This window comes from Chelmon rostratus, chromosome 12, assembly GCF_017976325.1.
Source record: "Chelmon rostratus isolate fCheRos1 chromosome 12, fCheRos1.pri, whole genome shotgun sequence".
NCBI lineage: Eukaryota > Metazoa > Chordata > Actinopteri > Chaetodontiformes > Chaetodontidae > Chelmon > Chelmon rostratus.
In genome coordinates, this window is record NC_055669.1 from 874,544 (window position 1) to 897,272 (window position 22,729).

General features: G+C 40.4%; 1 protein-coding gene across 1 annotated transcript in view; it reads left to right on the top strand.

Moving 5' to 3' along the window:
* Positions 1-448: 448 nt before the first annotated feature.
* The window catches only part of LOC121614784 (sickle tail protein homolog), a 76,343-nt gene continuing 54,062 nt past the window's right edge, over positions 449-22,729 (top strand). The window contains exon 1 of the mRNA XM_041948853.1: positions 449-728. Coding sequence (XP_041804787.1) covers positions 449-728 — 280 coding nt within the window. The remainder of the gene's footprint in view (positions 729-22,729) is intronic.

Sequence of the window (22,729 nt, forward strand, 5' to 3'; positions counted from 1 at the left end):
GGGGAGGTGGCAGGGAGAGAGGAAAGTATGTGTAGGGAGACAGAGAGCTTTTCCATTGGAGTTTAGGCTTGCGTAGGGAGCACACTGCTGACAGAGAGACAGCGGGAGAAGGAGAGGGAATAATACAGGGTGAATTGGCTTTACGCTCTGTGAACAGCCACTTCTTTGCACACTGATTGCTGCCTTAAACAAGAGGTCCAATGGTACAGAGATACTACAGTCTGAAAAAAGGATGAAAAGCAAGGACAAAAAAAGAGAGAAACAAATAAGAGACAGAGTTGAGGGACAATAAACAAGAGGGGGAGAGAGGAGACCAGCAAACTGAGAAAGAGACACAAATGTAGAATGAAGCAGAGCTAAAGAGAGAGGAAAAGAGGGACAAACGAACAAGGGACCCAGACTAACCCTGGAGCATCTAACCAGCGCTCTGCTCAGCACAGCAGGGAAGATGTCCAAATTTTCTTCCCCTCTGGGTCGACCTGGATCAGCAGGGTCTAAGAGCCCCATGTTGGGAAAGAAGCTGCTGGATAATCGCTCATGCATGCTGAGGATCGGAGAGAGGCTGATGAGGGCAGGCAGTGAGGGAAACCTGGTTCAGAGACCCATACCAGCCCACAACCAAAGCCCGACTTCCTCAGGTGGATTAAGGCAAGGTGTGAATGGGCTGACACAACCTCCAGTCCTTGAGGACAAACCCATTGAGCATCGAGGAAATAACTCCAGCAGAGGTAAGGTTCCTTTCTTCAGCTCTTTAAATGGACGGAGTTAACCTGACAGAATTCTCCAATAATCAAGTAAGCAAGATTATCCAAGGCAGAATGACATAATGCAATGTTACATTACAACTTTATTTCAGTGATATACTGTATCTGTAGTGTCTTTGTTTCAATTCAAAGAGATTTCTCCAGTACTTTAGTAACTCTGAATTCCTCAGAAGAGGGAGTGTGTTGTGCCATATCAATAAAAGGATGTTAGTCCATCTAATGTCAGTGAGTTTGTGTTGTGTCAGGAACAATTGAACAGTCACTCTTAATTTCCGTCATAAATTATGTGCTTATGGTTGAGTGCAGTTTTCACCCAACAGAGGAATGCTCAAGATGTGTTTCACCTTCAAACCTTTCCACCGTTACCTCATCCCCCCTGTGAAACAGAAACATGTTACATGTTTGTGACTGGTTTCAGTTCTGTGGTGTTTGGATATGTGGCACTATCAAAATGTTATTCTTGATTAAATTGCAAATGCTGGATTCATGCAATGTCAGTGAAAATGGGAAAGCTCCTTGTTGAACGATGATGTCAGCAACCATACACAAATAATGAGTGTAAAGCACCTTTTTAAATTAGCCATGTGGGTCATATTGTTCCTGTGAGAAATTCCTGAAATCTAACTTGAAATTAAATGGGAGGTCTGACATGAATGGTTCATCCTATTCGGTTGCTCATATTTGTTATTTGTTGATTTGTTAAGCTGTGAATGTAGCATAATGACCACAGGAAGTGTGAAACGTATGTGACATTGCAAACAATGGGTTTTACTGACATTTACACTTTGTATTATACATGCTGTCACGTGTTTGTTTGCTGTATTTCATTTCAGTCACATATATAAAATACAAATACTCAAATTAGGGAGATGACTACGATGTGAACTTTTCTTGTCTGTTTCACCATGTTAATGTATGCATATTCCAAACTGCATCTGGAATTGTGGGAAAAATAGTGTTGATTTTATCTCATCACAGACATGTCAGTAGCAGTGTATAGTGGACAAGTAATAAGAACTGTCAGTGCAAAATAGAATTTTAAAGGCATCTCCATGACATTGTCCATCTATGAGACTGCACAAACTTTCTGATTTTTAAATTTTATCTTTACTATGAAAAATGTCCTGTTTTCCGTTTATATATACAACATCTGACATATCAAATCAAATATCACTGATTTACATTATTTTGTAATGGTGCATTGCAAAAGCTTTTAATAGTGGAAAATATCCAAATAAAGGTACTGACAAGACAAAAGGTCTGACAAAAAACATAGATATTCTACTAAATGTACAGTTATTTGTACAAGTCTATGCTCTGTTTGACTCTGCACATTATACAATCATTATCTCGTCTCAAGGTCATGTGCTCTCTAACAACACAGAAACAATGTGAAATATACAGTAGCAGATCAGCCTTCACCTCGTAGTTAGTCACAGAAAATAATCCAGCTGTCCTTGATGCAGTCAGCTAATATAGCTTTTTACAGACGCGCTATTCCATGACTCAAAGAGCCTCAGGCAATGTATGTGTGTGAGTATGTGTGTGTGTGTGCATTTGCATGTGCATGTGCAAGCATGTGTGTGTGAGTGACATTTCTGTAACGGTTTATAATGAGGCTACATGTCTGAGTCATATGTTAATGCATAACTCAATGTATGACTCCATGAATTGGCTTTTGCTTAACTAAGTTAGTGCATGACATGTCATGAAGGTCAATACTAATAAAGAGTGACTACTGTATTAGGTGATGGCTGCCCATATACTGGGGCTGTGTCCCCACTGCAGTGGCCTGGGTTCGATTCCTAATCCATGGTCAACTGCTGCAAGTCATGCCCCCTTTCCTGTCCCTCTTTGTCTGTCCTATCAAACTATCAAACCCTAACCCTAAAGCTAGAAAAAAGGGGTTACACTGTGTGTTTTTGTTTTCATTTGCTGAAGGGATGATATTGGGAGTTTTGTGGTAGAGCAGGGGAGTGTCTTTCCATTTATTCTCATACGGAGAGGGGATGAATCCAAAATTCTGAAAGAACCATTAGAATGAACTTGTAAAACCAATATGTAAAAAAGTACATGTTGGTTTTCTGTAGTAGTCAATGTTCCATTCAACTATTAATGTTCCATCATTAACAGAATTTAAAGAGTGTAGCCTATGATATAATTCAAATTCAGCATTACAGATTTCTACTTGTGTAAATTCAGAAGGCTCATAATGCATCACATGATCTTTACAATGTTCCACAAATGATCTGAAGTCACATACTCTGTTCTTTAACATTTGCAGCTTTGTTCCTACAAAACTGTTTATGTAAAAACAAACTGGCCAGTTCTTACCACAAGAGTGCAGAGCACACACAGCTACCCCCTCTCTTTGACCATTTACCAACCCTCACGGTCTCCAACATGCCTGCATATGCCACGTAGCTGATTTAGTTATGAGGGACATTCAGTCCATTCAGTCATACATATCAACTACAATACAATCTGATCAAATGTATGTATTATTACTGGGACCTGAGCAGTGACGTTGGTTATTATGGTAGAATGATCCCCATACACTGCACTTTCAGAGTCCCCCTCCATTTCAGCTGGCCGAGGATGGAGATCAGTGCTGTGAGTGAGTTTGCTATTGGCATCACAGCCCATTTCGGTGATGAAGGCTAAAATGTTCTCTCGCCAAGTCAAAAAGTATCTGTGCTCCAGTCAGTTTACACTCCTCTGTTCTAGGAAAAAGAGACCTCATTATTTTCATCCAGTGCATGCCACTGTGTGGCAGCAAGGGGGAAGGTACTAAAAACGTGTCACTGTTGTTGCAGTTGCTTGTTTGCTGATAACCAGTCAATGTCAAAGATTACTTGAGTGGCCCAAATCCATTTTTTTAGCTCATGCTCCTCAGATCTGCTTTATTTGACAGAATGAAAAGCACAATTCACATAGAATCCAATCTGTGTCATTCTGATTTGGGACACGTTCACATGTGATCCTACTCTTTGGAAAAATATGCACGAGAGCTGGAGTGGGATTATGATCTTTATTTATCCCACAAAAAAAGGGAGGGGAATTCAAATTTCAGTTCGACTTAAACTTACTGAACACTACTTGACCTTGTGTGGAGTGGAGTTGCAATAATGTGGAACATTTTGCTTCCACAGCATGAGTAATAGAAGTTCACACTTTCTGTCCTGATTTCTGTCCTGGTTAGTGGCCAAAGCTTTTTCTGTCCTGTCATACATTCCTGATCTTGGAGTTGGAGTCCAGCAGCAATGACCTGTCTAATCAGCAGCAGGCTGTAATCCCACTGCTGATTAGTTACATTCTCTCTCATATCCTCACACTTCATCTGTAAAGTAAAGGTAATCACTAATCATATTGCAACTTCTGATTTTGATCATTTGTCTACCAGCATCCCCCAATTCCCCACAAATATAGTTTGATTGATGTAGTTTTTTATTATTATTATCCCTTAGACTTTTGAGCTAGCACCACACCAAAGTAACAGTTGCAAGATATGACTGAAACAAGCAGGAAACAAAGGGACGTACAGGGGCTCGACTGTGGCTACCACAAAGGTGTTGTTTAACGTGGGTAGAAATTTGCATAAATTATGACATTTTTAGGGAAAGACATTGTTTTTGCCAGGCGGTAACACATTAAACTGTATCAGATGGTGCTATCACCAGGACTTTTAGACAGTCCTGCTGAAAAGAACATTAAGAAGAGAAGAACGTGCCATGCACACTGATTTCCAGTGCTATTTTGTCAATGCCTGAACTCATTCTAAACACCTGTTGTTCACCTGCAGGAACTTATTGTCCTCAAACTACAGACCTGAATATCTTTCAGAGCCAAATAAATGACTGATGTATCCCAAAAGTCAATACTTTTAGTGTGTTAATAACAAATGACCAATTACCAATGTTTATCACTGAATTACTGTAATCCCGTCTACCATCATGCTAAAAGAACATTTTAACATGATACAATTCAAACTGATTTGGTCCTCAACTCAGAATAAATAGAGGACTGAAATGTTCCTTTGAGGATTGATCTCTACTGAGGGAGATGTTCAGGGATTCTAAGAGCTGCTGGCTACACTGATGTGTGTGCATGTGTGTATGTGTGTGTGCATGTGTGTGTGTGTGTTGTTTAACAAGCAGAAATTATATTTCCCATGGCTGTCTTGTCTCTGTCCAGCTGTCACTACCAGGCAATGTGTCCTTGTCAACATGCACACATACACGCATGCACACACACTGACACACATGCATGCACGAACACACACACACACAGACACTCTCACACAAGTCGAGCAGCAAAGTCACAGCCACCAGGCAATAACACCATTTTCACAGGGAACACTAGAAGTAGCACATAAAGACCACAACCTTAACTCTCTCCTCCCATTCCTTTACTCTCTTTACTGTCTTTTCTGCCGCTCAAACCCCCCCATATACACATATACATTACCAACAGTGGACTTTCATCCCACAGCAAGTGTGGACCATTACTTTGGTAACTTTGAAAAAAAAAAAAAAAAGAAATAAAAGTTTTATTTTAAGGTAAACTAAAAACTAAATGTTTTCAACATGCTAGGTAAAAAAGTTCAAAGCAACTTTAACTGACAGTGATTTCATATTTTACTCCTAGATCATTTGAAACTTGACTGCATGTATTATCATCAGCACTGTTCTTGGAGCTGTTCATTGAGAGCAGCAAGAAAAAAAAAACTTGTATTGTATGTACTTCCTTGTATATGTGTATATACATTCTTAGCCAATAAAGATTACATTACGTTAATTCATTTATCATTCTACAACCATGATTCCAAAAAAAGAAGCTAGGATGCTGTATAAAGTCCTAAAAATAGAATGTATAAATTTGCAAACAAATTGTAAAAAAATTTCCATGCCCATGTAGTAATATCCTTTATACAATCATAATTATTGATATTATTTATATACATCACATATTTTAAAGTCAAGGCCCGCGGGCCGGATGCGGCCCACAAATGATTTATATGTGGCCCCCCGGATGATATTTGATTAGTATTAGAACTGGCCGCAGCCACCCGCTGGTGTTTTGCACGCACCAATACTACATTCCCCACAATGCAACAGTAGCCAACGAACTCACTGCAGCGCGGCACACGGGGTTCGGCTTCATTGTTCATCAGCTGCCAGAACAGATGTTAACTTTCAGTTACCCACTCCCCAAAAAGGAAAGTATTGTTTTGTCTGTGACCTATAGATTCTTGTATTTTAATTTATTTTATTTAATTAGATTTGTTGTAGACTTAAACTCAGGGAAAATTGCAGATAAGAGCCATGAGAAGGAATACAACTGATTAGATTTTTTATTTCTATTTTCTCATTTTACTATTGTTTTTGAAGGACATTTATTGTTTTGCTGTTTGCCTGTTGAAAATGTTTTCCCTTAATTACTGACAGAGCCATGAGAAAATATTGCTTTATTCATTTAATGCACAGGACATGTGATTTTTCTTTGAAAGAAGTTTGTTTTTGTCTGTGTGCCTGTTGAAAAATGTTTACACTTGAAATTACTGACAGAGCCATAAAAGAATATTGGATTGTTCATTTAATCATTAAATAATATACATTGTGTTAGATCTTAGTTTAATAGGCTATGTGCAATTATTAAAATATGTTTTGAACCAGTCCGGCCCTCGGCTTGAAGCAAATCTGTTTCTTTGGCCCTCTGTGTATTTGACTTTGACATCCCTGTTTTAAAGTGAGAGGACTTGTACCACACAGCTGACAGAGCCATTGTGGTAAACTTAGTACACCACCTACAAACAGTATTTTCTCTTTTGACTGATGGTTCAGCAAATTCAGTGCTAGCAGACATAGCTGACGCATGACTCTTGGAAAACTCAAAATTGGTAGTTGTTAAATGTTATTTTGCAGTAGAACAAGGTTAGATTACAATGTTCTGGTGCTGTTTTTGAGAGGGTGTACTGGTTCAGTATGCCCATTGCTGAGTGCCCACTTTCTATATGTTGCAGTTTCCACCTCGATTCAACAGACTTGTGATCGTAGGTATCTGAAAACACAACCCTTGAGTACCTTGAGATGTCAATGACATCTCTGCTTGACTACTTGACCAATGCAAGATGTCTGATCCTCTGCAGCCGAGTATTCAGTATCAGTTGTTTACAGTCAAGTGAGAATCGGGATCTGAATTCTACCTATTGACCAACAAAATCAATGACTAACCTCACAGAATCTTGTTGTTGTTGCTTTTATAAAACATGTCTTGTATTCATTCTGTTTCATACCAGCTGTTTAAGATATACTTAAATAGAATTTAGACAAATAAGCATGAACATCTCATGCTCAGTATCTCTTTCTGTCTCACTTTATCTGTCTCTTGTATGTCTGTTACTGTCTGTCTGTCTCGTCAGTGCCTCTCCATTTCTCCCCCTCTGTCACTTATTATGTGTCTGTTGTCTGTTTCTCCCTTTGCCCCTCTAAGTTTCTGCTTGTCTCATAGCTTTTTTGAGAAAACACTTTGAAGAAATGCTTGTTAGTTTTGAACAAATGTTTATTATGTTATATGTTTATTTTTAATATCAAACTATATCAAAATGTTGTTTACCTTATAGAATACAAAACAGTTACAAGTCAACTTACCCTAATTGGTCTGAACACTATAGACCCTTTTAACTTAATAAAGGCTTTGTCTGACCCACCAACACTGAACCCTTAAGGCATTGCTGTTACTCCTTAATTAACTTTTATTAGTAATTATCAGGTGTTACCTACCAACAATTAAGAGATAATTTTACCCAATTTTTTACCCAATAATCTGGCAGCTGTTGGAATGAAGGACCTGCGTTAGTGTTCCTTCTTAGAGTGGATGCAGCAGTCTTTTTCTGAAGGAGCTACTGAGGGCCTCCACTTACTTATGCAGAGGATGAGAGGGGTTGATACATGTCAGCTTGGCTAACATCCTCCTCTCACCCAAGTCCTCAATGGTGTCCAGAGAGCAGTCCAGGGCAGAACCAGCTCTCCTGACCAGTTTGTTTAGTCTGTTTCTGTCCCTCTCAGAGCTTCCACAGCCCCAGCAGACCACTGTGTAGAAGTGTTGCACATCCATTCATGCTCATGATCGACTGAGAGTTGAGACAGTACAAGAAAAAGATTGTCCATGAGACAATCTTGAAATATGTTTCACCTCCTCTATTCGCAAATAAATATGTGTCTTCATGTGACACAGATTGTAACCATTAGTAAAACAAATGATTTCCAGACCCAATTCTGCTGTGTATCAGACGGCAAATATAATTTAAAAATATTACAAATTATTTTCTCAGTATTATTATTCATGTCATGACTTTTGCAATGCTGGAGTGTGACTGTGCTATGCTATCAAAGAGGGGACAGTCCTGTAGACTCACCTGTACAGTCCAAGAGTTAACCTTCTTGTCTGTGTGTGCATTAACCTTAATCTGGTCATAATACAGAGCATTTCATCTTTTATTGTCATATGATACATAACCATAAAAAAACATTAGTGTCACAGATCAGGTTCAGAGGCCCAAACGCGGACAAAGACACAACGGACAGTCGTGGTCAAAACTACCTGTGCTCATAACGACTAGGCAAAAAAACTACTAGAAAACAAAACTAGAACGGAGAACTGAAAAGATTAACAAGGCTAATAAACTGAAGATCCTATACAGGCTGAACTGAAACAATCAACAACAGATCGGAGCTTACTGACAGACAGAAATGGGAAATGAAAGGGAATACGCCGGGGGCTGGGTGGCGTGGCAGTGTGGCGTGGCAGTGTGGCTGCTGCTGGCTTGTAATGGAGGTGAGTGAGGGGAATTTCCAGGCAGGACAATCAGAGGCAGATGAGTGTGGCAGGAGGGTCTTCAGGCGGCAGAGAGGGTCGGAACTAGGCAGAAAGAAAACAGGGTTACAAAGCAGAATTTTCAGAACACAAGTCAAAATTACCAACTGGGCCTGGGTGCACTGACTGGAGGTCGTTTACGGACTGGCGTCGAGTAGTGGTCTGCTGGAGTCTTATATACAGGCTGGTGAATGCTTCAAGTGAGGAGACCACTCCCCGTCGCGGCTGGAGACAATCAGGTAATTATGACAAGCTGCGCCTGCCCTCCACCAGCGTGGCAGTCATGCTCACACTGCCAGGGAAAGGAGGAAGAGGTACTGCCACTCGATGGTGCCAGAGGTGGAGGGCATGACAATTAGTGTCATAATCTCAATATCCTAAGTAGGTTCTGTTTTTTTTTTTTTTTTTTTGTTGTTCTTTTAATGACTTATATAAAGATAGGTGGTCATTGTGTGTGCACACTAGACTCCTTCACTCAAAAAACAACACTCCCCATGGTGCCACTTTACTGAAAATGTAAAATCATGACAGTAGTTATTCAATAGTAAGCAATGTAAATTCAAGATCTGCATATTCAAAACAATCCATGTCAAACACATTATGTAACATTAGCAGAACTGTTCCTACCTTTTCAGGCTTTGGATTCATTCTGATTCAACAGCACTTTGTTGCATTTTTAAAAATGTATGATTACTTTGCAAGGACAGTTTCTTTACATTGTGTCAGTCTGTAGCAGACAATTGTTGGTTACCTTGTTAGTACATGCTAGCATTAGCATCAGTTTGCCACTGACAATGAGTTTGTCATGTGGCACATGAGGAAAATGCACAAAAGGAAAAGGCAGAAGAAGAGTGACTCCTTTTTCAAATTATAGTGGCATGGGCATGCTCGGTCTTAATCTACGGTTGCATTCATTCAATTTTTTAGTGGTAAAAGTTGTAGTAACTAATCGTTTGACCTTAAAACTGATACAACCACTCATCCCTATTACTGCTATGTTTAGCTTGTTTAGAATAGGCAATCACATTAGACATTATGAGAGAGGGTGAAGTTATCGTTGCACAGGTGGGCAGTCAAATGTAATTAGTGGCACAAGGCAACACAAGAGCCACTCGCCTCTATAGCTCTTTGAGCTATAGTGGCTCGAGCACTATTGTAATCTCTCGCGTTTTTTCTTCCCATTTTTCATCTTCCGCCAGAATTTCGGCGCGTAACTAGTCCAGCAGCTTTGAGAAAACCCTCGCAAATTATACATCAAAACGTGCTGCTCGATCAGAAATGGTGTGCTACAACTTTTATAGCTCTTTCGTCAATAATTTGCAAAGTTATACTCAAAAAACTGCGAAGAATTTCCCATAAGAAATGAATTGGAAATTTCCTCAAAAAAATTCTGCTTTGTAACCCATACTTTCTCCTAGAGACTTCATTCAAACTTTAAAACGTAGATAATTTTGTCGTGTCGAAATGAACCTCAGCACATTTTTTGATATCTCTTACGGTTTTCAAGCTATGACCATCTGAAGACCATAAAGTTTCTCAAAAAATGCTCAGAAATTCTCCCCCTAGAGTGGATGACATCATTAGTTAGAGTGACAGAGCCAGTGAGAAATCGCCTGATTTTTTTTTCAAAAATTGCCGTAAAATCCAAACGGTGAATAGGAGACACATTTTTGGATCTTTTTGTTGACAAACCTTTCTCCTCTCGTCAAAGTTCAATTTTAAAGGGTTAGCCCCCACCAAATTTAAATAAAGAGGGATCTTGCACCAGCTGCCCTGCTCTGCTGCTCCATTTAAACCCATACGATCTCCTGTTTTGACTCCCGGAGTGTGTTTTTTTAAATCAACCATTTAGTCATTGTTCTAAAGAATATCTGGACATAACACACATGTACATCTGGCCCAGACTTGTCCGCATCTCACAGTGTAATCTGCCTGTGAATATTCTCATTCATCCAGGTCATTGTAAGCTTTAGGGCATTCAATCATTCGCAACTGGACCTCGTCAGTTTGTCTTGGAAGACGTTTCGCCTCTCATCCGAGCAGGCTTCATCAGTTCGTACGCAACCAGACAAGATAGGACAGCTCTAGTCCAATGCAATGGTGTTAGGTTCAAGTATTTATCCCCTGAGTGAGGCCAACCCCCAAAACCAAGAATGGTATCACTCTATTGTGAGACAAACGATCCCCCCATTAAGGCGGGGTGGGGTGCAACCCTAGGATGTCAATGACTGTCGTTTGCCTCGTTAGTGTCGTGAGGCTAAATCTTTGAATCTTTTTGGGAGAGATGAAAGGACAGCATTGTATGTGGGAGATAGGTGGTCTCTCAGACCTCCCCCTCTGTTCAGAGATGGTTTTTCAACCTTGACATAGATGGCTTCTCGTACTCCTCTTTCAAACCATCTGTCTTCTTTGTCCAGAATATGCACATTTTTATCCTCAAAGGAGTGTGCTTTCTCCTTGAGATGCAGGTAAACAGCTGAGTCCAGCCCTGAAGAGTTTGCCCTTCTGTGTTGTGCCATGCGTCTGCTCAGTGGCTGTTTGGTTTCCCCAATATACAAGTCTGTGCATTCCTCACTGCACTGGACTGCATACACCAGATTGTTCTTCTGAGTGTGAGGTATCCGGTCTTTGGGGTGCACCAGCCTTTGTCTGAGAGTGTTCCCAGGTTTGAAATGTACCGGGATGTTGTGTTTGTTGAAGATTCGCCTGAGTTTCTCCGATACACCAGACACATATGGAATGACGATGTTATGTCGTCTGTCCCTCTTTTCCTCTTCTGTCACCCTGTTCTTTCTGGAAGCAGCTGAACTTTTCACAAAGGACCAGCTGGGGTAACCACAGGTTTTGAGGGCCCCCCTCAGGTGTTTGTGTTCCTTGTCTCTGGCCTGTTGGCTGGTTGGAACATTATCAGCTCTGTGTTGGAGAGTTCTGATAACACCTGGTTTGTGCTCCAGTGGGTGATGTGAGTCAAAAAGGAGGTACTGGTCTGTGTGAGTGGGTTTTCTGTAAACCCCAAATCTGGAGGCGCCTGTTCTCTCCAATGTGGACATCACAGTCCAAAAAAGGCAAACTCATGTCCTTGACATCCTCTCGAGTGAATTTGATGTTCTTGTCCACTGAGTTAATGTGCTTGGGGAAGGCTTGCACTTCTTGCCTTTGGATTTTTACCCAAGTGTCATCCACATATCTGTACCAATGACTTGGTGTTGTTCCCCTGAAAGAGTTCAGAGCTGTTCTTTCCATGTTCTCCATATAAAGATTAGCCACAATGGGGGATACTGTTGAGCCCATCACACACCCATGTTTTTGCCTGTAAAACCTTCCCCTAAATTGAAAATAGGTGGTTTTTAGGCAGAGTTCCAGTAAATGGCATATTTGCTCCGGGTTAAGAGTAGTTCTGTTCTGCAAAGTGTTGTCTTGTAACAACTGCTGTCTCACTGTTCCACACTGTCCACAGCATCCTGAGTTGGAATGCATGTGAACAACGATGTGACATCGAAGGAAACCATTGTTTCTGATTGGTCTAGTTTTAAGTCCCGGACCTTATTTACAAAGTCCATTGAGTTCTGGATGTGGTGTGCCGTTTTGCCAACCAGTGGTGCTAAGATGTTGGCCACAAACTTAGCAAGACCCAGGGTTTATATGCTGGAGGACTTGATTGTCTAATGACCCTCAGGTGTGTAGGTAGGCTGGCAGCAGGAGGCAACAGGTAACCACGCCCAGCTTGGCTCAAACAAAGAAATAGACACATAGGGAAAAAGAGACACACGCAAAACACAAGGGAGGGGAAACTAGAAGGACGGGCACTGCCAAATCCTGCAAACAGCAGTAGGTGCAAGTAAGAACAATACAACTGGGCAAACTACAAAAAGAAATAAAAAAATTCAAAAAGAAGGTATCCTATGTACAATAAGTTTGAGAAAAAAAAGATAAAGTGTTTTTTGCTTAGCAATAGTATAATAAAAATATGGCATGAACAGAACACTTGTGCTAATGACCAGAATCACTGCAGAGGGCAGAGAAGCAGTTCTGAGGTCCTTTAACCAGACACCCCTGGTGGAGCCCAATGGCCGCTGAGAGAATACAGACACAGCTCTCACTCCGGTTATACCTCTGTGCCCTACTCCTGTGTTCCTGGGGCACAGCTGTAAACTTTCTCCAAGTCCACCAAACTCCTTCAAATTAGATAAGCAAACTCCCATGACCTGTGCAACAACCCTGTGGATTAAGAGCTGGCACTCAGGGGTGGTAATTAGTGCTGTTATTTAGCATTACCAGTCAGAGTCTCCCTTTTCAGTCACTCCTTTTTCTCTCCAGTTTTGCACAACAGCGAAAGTTTATAAAACTAATCTCCCTGCCGTCCTCTCCATCTTTCCATTCTTTACCTTACAGTAGGATCGGCTTTCTGTTGCTGCTTCTCTGAATTGCTGATTTGTTCTTACAGCAGCAGTGCGATTTCATCCAAGACAGCTTTCCAGCCAGCCCGTCAGCCATCCATCCTTCCTATGTGCACTTTTCCCCTTCAGTGTCTTCTGCTTCATACACACTGCTTTCAGCATGTTTCCATATTCTTTTTCCATTCTTTTATCTTACAGTCAGAATCATTTTGTGGTGCGCCTCATTGAGCACTGAGAGCCCTGCAGACATCTTCAGAGTACATTTCTGATCACTCATGCTATATATATATATATGTGTGTGTGTGTGTGTGTGTGTGTGTATGCTTTAGAAAAAAGATGCAATTCAGGGAGGCAAACTAATTAACAACAAATGAAATGAATAACTGCAACACTGCAGCTGCTTCGTCTAAATGTTGAGTTTGCATGCTTGCATACAATGTGGAAATGCAAAACTGTTTATTCCTTTGTTGTAATTTTATGATCTGATTGAGTTTGCAGAAAGCTAAACTCGACTCCTGTTTTTACAGATATGTTTAGTAGAAATAAGTCAAAAGTACCGCTGTCGAAGTATAGCTAAAATATACACCTTAATTCTCACACACAAAATTGTAATCATAACACACACAAAAAATATGAAAGAAATATATGAAATAAACATAATAAGAAAACTAATGCAATAAATAAAGCAAGGAAACACTGTCCTACTAATAAAAAAATATATACTAAAAACAATATCAACACACTTTCCCAGGCACAAACAATATTTATCAGGATATGCAATATGTTATTTCTGTAATGGTGATATTTTCTGAAATATCAGACCTGTTATATGGGACAACAATTAAATTCTAACAGCAATGGGCTGATAGAACAAGCAGGCTGTGGGGCGTAGCTGTACAGGTGGGAGAGGCACCGAGCAACCGGAATAGAGGCAGACAAGTTGACTTCTTGCAGCAGAATACTACATTCCTGCCTCCTTAGTCACTTGTTGTGTCACCGAATGAGTGCTGTTTGATTCACATCAAACAACTGCAGAGTAGTGTTCTGCATGACTGCACCATTACACCGGACCAGCTGCCTGATCTTGCTATAGTCTCCATCTTGTCAGTGCATAACTGCTCGGTTTTTAGGGCTCTTATGAATGTTATAGAGTTTGACAAAGATTATACCACTGGGCAGGGGATCCTGTTGATCTTAAGACACAACGTGTCATGCTCTCCATACTTGGTTTAAATTCAGGTTTCTTTTTACACCTCAAGCATCCTGTTGTCAGCCACATCTGGTGCCGTGCAGCATATGCCACTCGCTGCTGGTCGTATGGAAGAAGACTCTGTCACAGGGCTATGATGGTGGTGGCCTGCTGGTTGCTCAGTGTTTGTCCAGTTTCAGTCCTCAGCCCCACCAAATTGCTAGACTGTCTAGAAATCTAAGTATAGTATAAGTACATCAATATCAAAAACAAACAATATTACAGGCAGTAAAATAACATCTGTCAGACTGTAGCTTGTCACAAAAAGACTAACCGGCTATTGCTCAGGTGCCGCTGAGGTTACGACAGGTGGCTCAGCCGAGGAGAGGGTGGCTGGGAAGGTGGTGGAGTAATGAAGGCCAGAGGGCATGGTGGTGTCAACAAATTAAATCATCAAAATAATACTATTACAAGCAAAACAATGACACCACTGAAGCATGTCCAGAAAGACTCACCTGTTGTTGCTCAGGTGTTGCTGGAGTGATGGAAAAGCCAGCCCAGAAGGACCAGCAGTGGACTGAAGAGAAGCTGGGGTAGTGAGAGCTGGAATGTCAGGTGACCTGTTGGTGACAGGGGATGGGCCTGGGGACAGGACCAGTAGCCCAATGGTGTGTTCCAAGCTAGCATCTTCAAAGTCTTCATCTTTCCAGTCATCTTCTGCACCTCATCAGTTTCCTCTGAGTCAGGATTTACACCCTGCAGGGACCGTCCTGTCCTGAAGTATAGATTCTAACCTATTCTAAGAGAATAGTATAGATTCTATTCTCTTAGAATAGGAAGAGAAAAATTAACTTTCAACAAATTCATAAGGTTATTCTATTTTTGAATAAGAAAAATAACCTCATCATGATGAAAAGATAGAAAATCACAGCTAAAAATCTAAAAAGCTAAAAAAATCACCAGGTTAAACAGCAGGTGTAGGTTGTCAAGCCGCAGTGCTGATAAACACCTTTGCTCTGTAGATGTTGACACAGTGAACAAGGTCCGCTGAGTAGCTGAGATGCAGCTTCACAGTCCTGGTTCCATCTGTGGAGGGCTTCCATGAGGCACAGCTGGAAATTCAGGCTGTTGCCTTAAGATGGTAACCACGTGATCAATAACTTGTGTTAGGTCACTTGAAAGACATTCATTGTGTCACTTTTTTGAAAATAAAAATAATAATCATCATCATCATAAACACAATAATAAGAAGAAGGACGGAAAGAGAATATGCCCTTACATTATATCAATAAGTAGAATGAGGTTGATAAAACGTTATGATTATACATTCCTTCAGCAACAGCGATTTTATCTGAATTGACACTGACTGTGACAGTAATTAATAGTGACAGTAATGCTGATATAGTGTCAACAGGCAAAAACTGTGTAAAGTTCCAAAAGTCTACATTGGCCAGTTTAAGAACGACTTTAAAAATAATGCTAGTCCCTATGTTATAGTCATCTCTCTGTTTTGTAAAGGAGCTAGCTAGCTCCTTGACAAAATAAAATAACTATAGCATAAAATAACTTCTCGGTGTATCTTCTGTCAGTTTGATTGACAGTTGCTTCACCCTCCTGCCGAGTGATGTCGGAACTTGTGCATGACTGTGAAACCAGACGTGCTGTGATTAGTCAGGGTCATACCTGTAGTCCTACAATTCACCCGATCAAGACACGGCAAAAGTTTATGGCACTGTGATCATTAGGTCTGACATGGTGACCATCGTCAAAGACCAAACTATCGTGTGGTCTGATCCTGGCCTGAAGGCTTTCACTCAATGACCTCCTAATTACTGTTCGTTGATAGTAAGCAAGGAAGTCGTTGTAAGTGAATTAAGATCTTTATAATCCAAACCTTAATACCCCTAACCCCCAGAATAACGCATTAATAAGTGCTATGCTATTTATATGAATACTAGTTAGCTATTATGTGTAGAACTATTCTGTATAATAATATACAGTTTGACCAAACAAAATAATTTTCCAGATGAAATCCACACAAATGTTGTACAGACAGCAGCAGAGCAACTCCCATTTAAGCAAATACCTGTTTTTTATATTCCCATTGGTATTAAGTCTGTTCTTTGAATGTCATTCTACTGGTGACCTGGGAAACAAAAATGCCGTGTCTGGGACAATTCTCGGACAGTAGAGACATTTATCATTACAAATGGAATTCTGAAGTTTATGCATCATGGCATATATCTAATTTTAATAGTTTGGTGTTCAAGTTAGAAAAATGTGAGGTGGCACTGCTCACAGTGTTGCTTGCAAGCGATATGTCCATATTGATATTGATTGATTGATATGATATGATATTATATGATCTCTTTCGATGTGATGCACAGCTGCACAACCAAGCAAACAAGCCAATACTTTAGCCTGCTAAAATTTGAGTCAGATCAAACATACAATAAGTGCCTCTAAATCTAAGGTTGTCTTTGTTCTATATATTTTTTTCCTGTCAACAAATCCCATACAAAGAGCCAAACCAACACTGAATGTATGCTACTAGCAAGCATTGTGTGTTTCCAAAGCATGTCTTTTTCATCTGTGCCATAGAGCTCCATTGTTGTATAGAAAACACACATCAACACTGTTGCACTGCTAGGCACTGTACCTTACCACGAACAAACACACTGTACTATATTTTGACTTAATCCAACATACACCATCGTGTGGCCCCAAATACTCACTACAGCAACAAATGTGGATTAACCTTGTGCTAAAAGCAGTCCTCAGCAAATGCACTATTTCCACCTGTTTGAGAGTGTTTCTTAAAATCTACAGTGGTCCGCTGTTTTAGAAAAGTACTCGTTTTTTAATGTATTTGTGAGGTGTTCAGACAGTGAAAGAAGGAACCGGTGGGAATGGAGTAATTTTTTCTTTTTTTTTTACAAGCTACTGCTGGCTCACTGGCTAATTGGATGCTGCCTTGCTAAATAACTGGCTGATTGACTGACAGTCTTACTCACTGACTGGCTGATGGACAATCCACATTGTGAGACAAATATCCACGCAGTGCTTCCCAGCACAGTGAAGAACTGACATTTACCTCCAGGCCTCTACTGAACTAGATCAATCAGATCTGCTTTGTCAACGAACGAGAAAAAGAGAGACAGAGGGAGAGAGGGAGAGAAGGGAAATAAGGTTGCAGAGACAAATTATTGTAAAGAAAAAGAAACTCATTATACTGTCACCTCCACTTCATCTTGTCTTCTCCTCTTTCTGTTCCTTCCCTGTCTCTATATTTCTTTGATTCTCAACAGTCATTGGCCAGCGCGTCTTACAACAGTGCTATGAGCTTGTACATTTGTATTTGGATGGCTTACATTCAGCAATAATGTGTACCACAGTAACTATAGCTGTGTTCCTACTCTTTGACATGTTAAATATTTTGTGACAGTCCTCTTCATACGCCTGAACTGTTTAAGAATAGTTAGTAAATAGACGTTCCCAGGTTTCAGCTGCTATAGTAAAAAGCTACTGGGAACAAAATAAGATCAGGAGTGAAAATGATGGACACAGTGTCTGGGACAAAAGTATCAAAGAAGACACGCACAATACTTTGTATTTGAACCTGGCTCAACTTTCACTGCCATAGTGTGATGTCCAGCAATCCAATGCGCTGGACAGTCAAATACGTTCAAAAATAATACTTTGTAACATAAACAAGATAGTAATTTTACAGTTTAACTTGCCAGTAATTTTTTGTCATGATACATTTACAGATTTGTAATACCCTTCAAACTCAGGGATGTAGTACTCAAAGCAGCCCTCCTGGATTGAAGTTCATTAACATGAGAGGGCACAAAACAAATGTACACCAACCTTCACAGCAAACATACTTAAAATCAAACTATTTTCTTTAAAAACAAAAAATCAACTCAGAGTCTCTCTCTCTCTCTTTCTGTGTGTGTGTGTGTGTGTGTGTGTGTGTGTGTGTAAGATGGGAGATGAATTGTGTTGCTTGACAAATGGCTGCAGGCAAACTGCATAACTGGGTTAACTTTGTTTGAGGAAGTACCTGAAGGAATATGACGATCTGGAAAAGTGAAAAACTGAAAAACTCTAAATCTCATAATTTCTTTAACCTCAAGATGTGGAACATTTTAAGGTTTGAACAGAGTTTCTATCTGAATGAGCAGATAAGACCTGAAAAACGCTTGAAAAAAAATGTGAGGATATCTGTGATATGTTTACATATCAAACTGTACTAACTGGTCATCTCAATCAGTTGTGTGTTCCCAACTGTAGTCAAAGGTTGCCATGGTGACTATGACTGCTGTTTGAGTCCTGGCTCAGACAGCTAATTTTAAGTAGATTTTAGCTGAGGAGCACCTCTAATACTCCTGCTTCTACCTCCAATGTACCAACCCCCACTGCCGTAATTGTGATATCACACGAAAGAGCAGACCTTATTGAGCACATCATGTGGAAGATGCATGTGTGAAAATGCAAGATCAGGAAAAGTTAATAAAAGTGGCTGTTTCTGCCTTCTGAAATTTGTGCTCTCAGTACTATGGGAGCCAATGTGACAGCTGGTTGGCATGCCTGTCGCTAGGAGGCTCCAGGAGCTCTGAACATTTCACCCCAGAAAGGTGAATGTTTTTTAAATTTTTAATGAGATTTCAAAATTAAATAATACTGAATACTGAATGCAGAAAAGATCTGGAAAAAATGTGAAAATGTGTGAAGTTTGAACATTCTGTCAATAATTTTTAATTTTCCTGGAAAATGCTGAATAATTCTGAAATTATGCAAGATATCAAAAACCCGAATAATAGCGTGAATGTCCTTATTGAGCTCAATAATTTGATGCTTGAATTTAGTTTTTATGTGGAAAACTGTGTAGCAAATAATAATATTAATAATAATAATAATAATAATAATAATAATAATAATAATGAAGAATTCTGTGCAGAAATGTGTAAATCCTTCCAGAAACAGCAGCTAGAGAGGGCAATTCCTGAAGAAACTGGGGTTGGAAGAAATTGTCCGGCTGACTGAAAAGAAAAGATAATTTGGAGGACAAGCTGCGAACGGTGTTGCCACACCAGTACTGCTGTTTAGTCAGGTTTCAACTAAAAACACTAAATTCAAATTCTCTTCAATTATCACATCAGTAAGCAAAAATGATTTGTTAGCCAGTGATCAGACATGAAAGATGAAGATTGAAGATTACCGAGACAGGTCCCAGATGGTTTTGTGATTGCTATGATGGGTGGCAATAGAAACATCAATAGCAGCAGATAATAGCTGAAAGAAGCTGGTACGATAAAGGCAGACCTTTGTCGTACCTAACCTTCGACCTCATGTTGTTAATGTTCTGAAACTGTTATAGTTTACTCAGGTTTAGGCAACAACTGTACTTAGGAAAAGATCATGGGTTTAAATAAGTATGCTAATGTTACGTTAGTTATGCAACGTAAAAATGCGATGAAACTTAAATGGGTCAGCAGTGTCCTGGGTGAAGGGCCTGTGTTTCTTTGACCAATCCAGTCACCCTATCTTGTCCATATGCAAATTGACATGCAATATGTTGAAAATTGTTGAAAAGTTGACAATAACCCAAATTACTGACTTTAAATTGTATGTCAAAGCAGTTGAAGGAGAAATATCGTGCTATTTAACCTAATCCTTAATCTTATATTACAGTTTCAGCCAACAATGATGTTAAACCCTTGACGCCTGAATTTGTTTAGAATTATATTAAAAAAATAATTCTTTGTGTTTTTGCTTTCAAATTGATCCTAATTTAAGAGGGGTTTGTTAATTTTTCTGTAGCACATACAATAGATGTAAATTTATGTATGATGCAAATTAGCGACAACAGGCGTTAATTTGCATCATTTATTGCTTAAATGCAATAAAATACTTTTTTTTCAAAATTCATTCATTTGCATCATAAAAGCCATTCAAAATTCATTTATTTCATCAAAACAGCCACAAAATTTGCTTACAACCATTACATTGTAACAACAAATAGAACAGGGGTTCTTTCACTTTAACCGGTCCAACGAGAAACCAGTGCTTGCAAAAGGTTCCTAGGTGTGTGTTGAATATGCACAAACCGGCATTAGAGGAATGCATGCGCGATTCGGCTGCAATGTGGATTAAAGCGGTATGATGTGAATTCGCGACAATCGGCGTTAAGGGGCTTATGATGATCACATAGATGTGATGGCTAACTTTGTATTGGTGTTTTGTCACCAGCACGCACAACAGCATGAAGCTGTTCAGCTATGGTAAAAAGTCATTTTCCTTCCAGCCAGTTACGAAGTGTCCTAATTAAAGGCAGCAAAGCTCCAGGACTGCTCCAAATGTCATGAAGCTGTGTATGTCTGTGAGAGGGGAGCCCATGCTGCACACCACAAAAAAAAACTCCTTAAAGGGTTGTTGCTGACTTTCTTAAAAAATAATGGTAACATGTGCATCACAAGAATGCAAAGAATGGTCCTTGTTTTGTGCTTACACTGTGGATGTAATGGGCCCTATGCTTTAGAGCAGAAATGTCAAACTGATTCCATAAACAGCTGTGTGGCTGCAGGTTTTCGTAACTGTTCAAAGTTGGAATGCCATGTAATATATAATTAGAAACATAATGTGATGATTTGCAAAAAACGGAAACACCATATTTAATTGAAAATAGCACAAAGACAACATATAAAATGTTGAAACTGAGAAATTTCATTGTTTTTTTTTTAAATATATTGTTATTTAGAATTTGATGCTGGCAAAAAGGTGGGACAGTGGCAACAAAAGACTGGAAATGCTGTACAGTGCTAAAATAAAACATCTCACAATGTATTAGGTTTCCTGGCAACAGATTAGTAACATGATTGGGTGTATAGAATAATGTTTCTCACTAAAAAATTGCAAAGAATTTGGGGATTTCACTGTCTACAGTACATAATGTCATTAAAAGATTCAGAGAATCTGAAATGATCTCTGTGCACAAGGAACGAGGCAAAAAATCAGTATTAGATGGCCACAATCTTTGGGAACTCAGACAGCACAGCATGGCTCCATAGTAAAAGTAGAGTCCTGATGGCATCAGCTCCAGACTGCTCAGGGACTGTGCAGATCAGCTCTGTGGAAGTGCTCTGCACATCTTCAGTATGAGCCTGCAGAGAGTTCCGGCCCTGTGGAAAACTTCCTGTGTGGTTCCATTGCCAAAGACTGTGCATCCCAGAGAGCCCAACCACTTCAGGCCTGTAGCCTTAACTTCCCACCTGGTGAAGACACTGGAGAGGATTATACTTTACAACCTCCGTCAGCTGGTGGGCAGCGAGCTCGACCCCCTACAGTTCACATACTGACCAGGCATTGGTGTGGAAGACGCTATCATCTACCTGCTCCATCGCTCTCTTTCCCACCTGGAGAGCACTGGTAACACAGTGAGGATTTTGTTTTTTGACTTCTCCAGTGCTTTCAACACAAGCCAGCCATCACTGCTGAGGGGGAAGCTGGAAGGAGCCGGAGTAGACTGTCACCTGACAGCAGCCGTGGCCTAGAGGTTGGAGAAGCGGCTTGTGACCGGAGGTTCGATTCCCCCCACCGGACTGGCAGAGAAACTTGGGTGTGGTGGAGTATCCACCCCCCCCCCCCCCCCCCCCCCCCCCCTCCATTAGCCGGCTGATGTGCCCTTGACAAGGCACTTAACCCCCTAATATGCTCCCTGGGCGCCTGATGCGGCAGCCCACTGCTCCTGTGTGTATCATTGCATGTTGCATGTGCATGTGTGTGTTTCAGTAAATCAGTGATGGATGAAATGCAGAGAATAATTTCCCAGTTTTGGGATTAATAAAGTGAATAAAATAAAAAAAATAAAATAAAATAAATGGACCATCGAGTACCTCACCAACAGGCTGCAGTATGTGAGGCTTTGCGATTGCGGGTTGGATGTGGCAGTTTGCAGCACTGTGCTCTCTCCTTTCCTCTTCACCCTCTACACATCAGGACTTCAAACACAACACAACCAGCTGCCACCTCCAGAACGTCTACACAGTTCTGATACAGCCATCATTGGATGTGCATTGCAGGGGAACGATTTGGAATACAGAGAAGTCATCACTAACTTTGTCGACTGGTTTGGACTAAACCACCTGCACATAAACGCCAGCAAGACTAAGGAGATGGTGATAGACTTCTGCAGGAAAGCCCCAAAACTACACTGGTGTGCATCCAGGGTCTGGACATTGAGATTGTGGAGGAGTACAAATACCTGGGTGTCCACCTCAACAATAAACTGGACTGGTCCACTAACACTGATGCCCTGTACAGGAAGGGCCAAAGTCGTCTCCATCTACTGAGAAGACATTGAGGTCCTTTGGAGTAAGTAGGACTTTTATGACTCTGTGGTTGCATCTAAAGTCTTTTACGCAGTGGTCCGCTGGGGCTGTGGAAGCTCTGAGAGGGGCAGAAAGAGACTCAACAAACTGGTCAGGAGAGCTGGTTCTGTC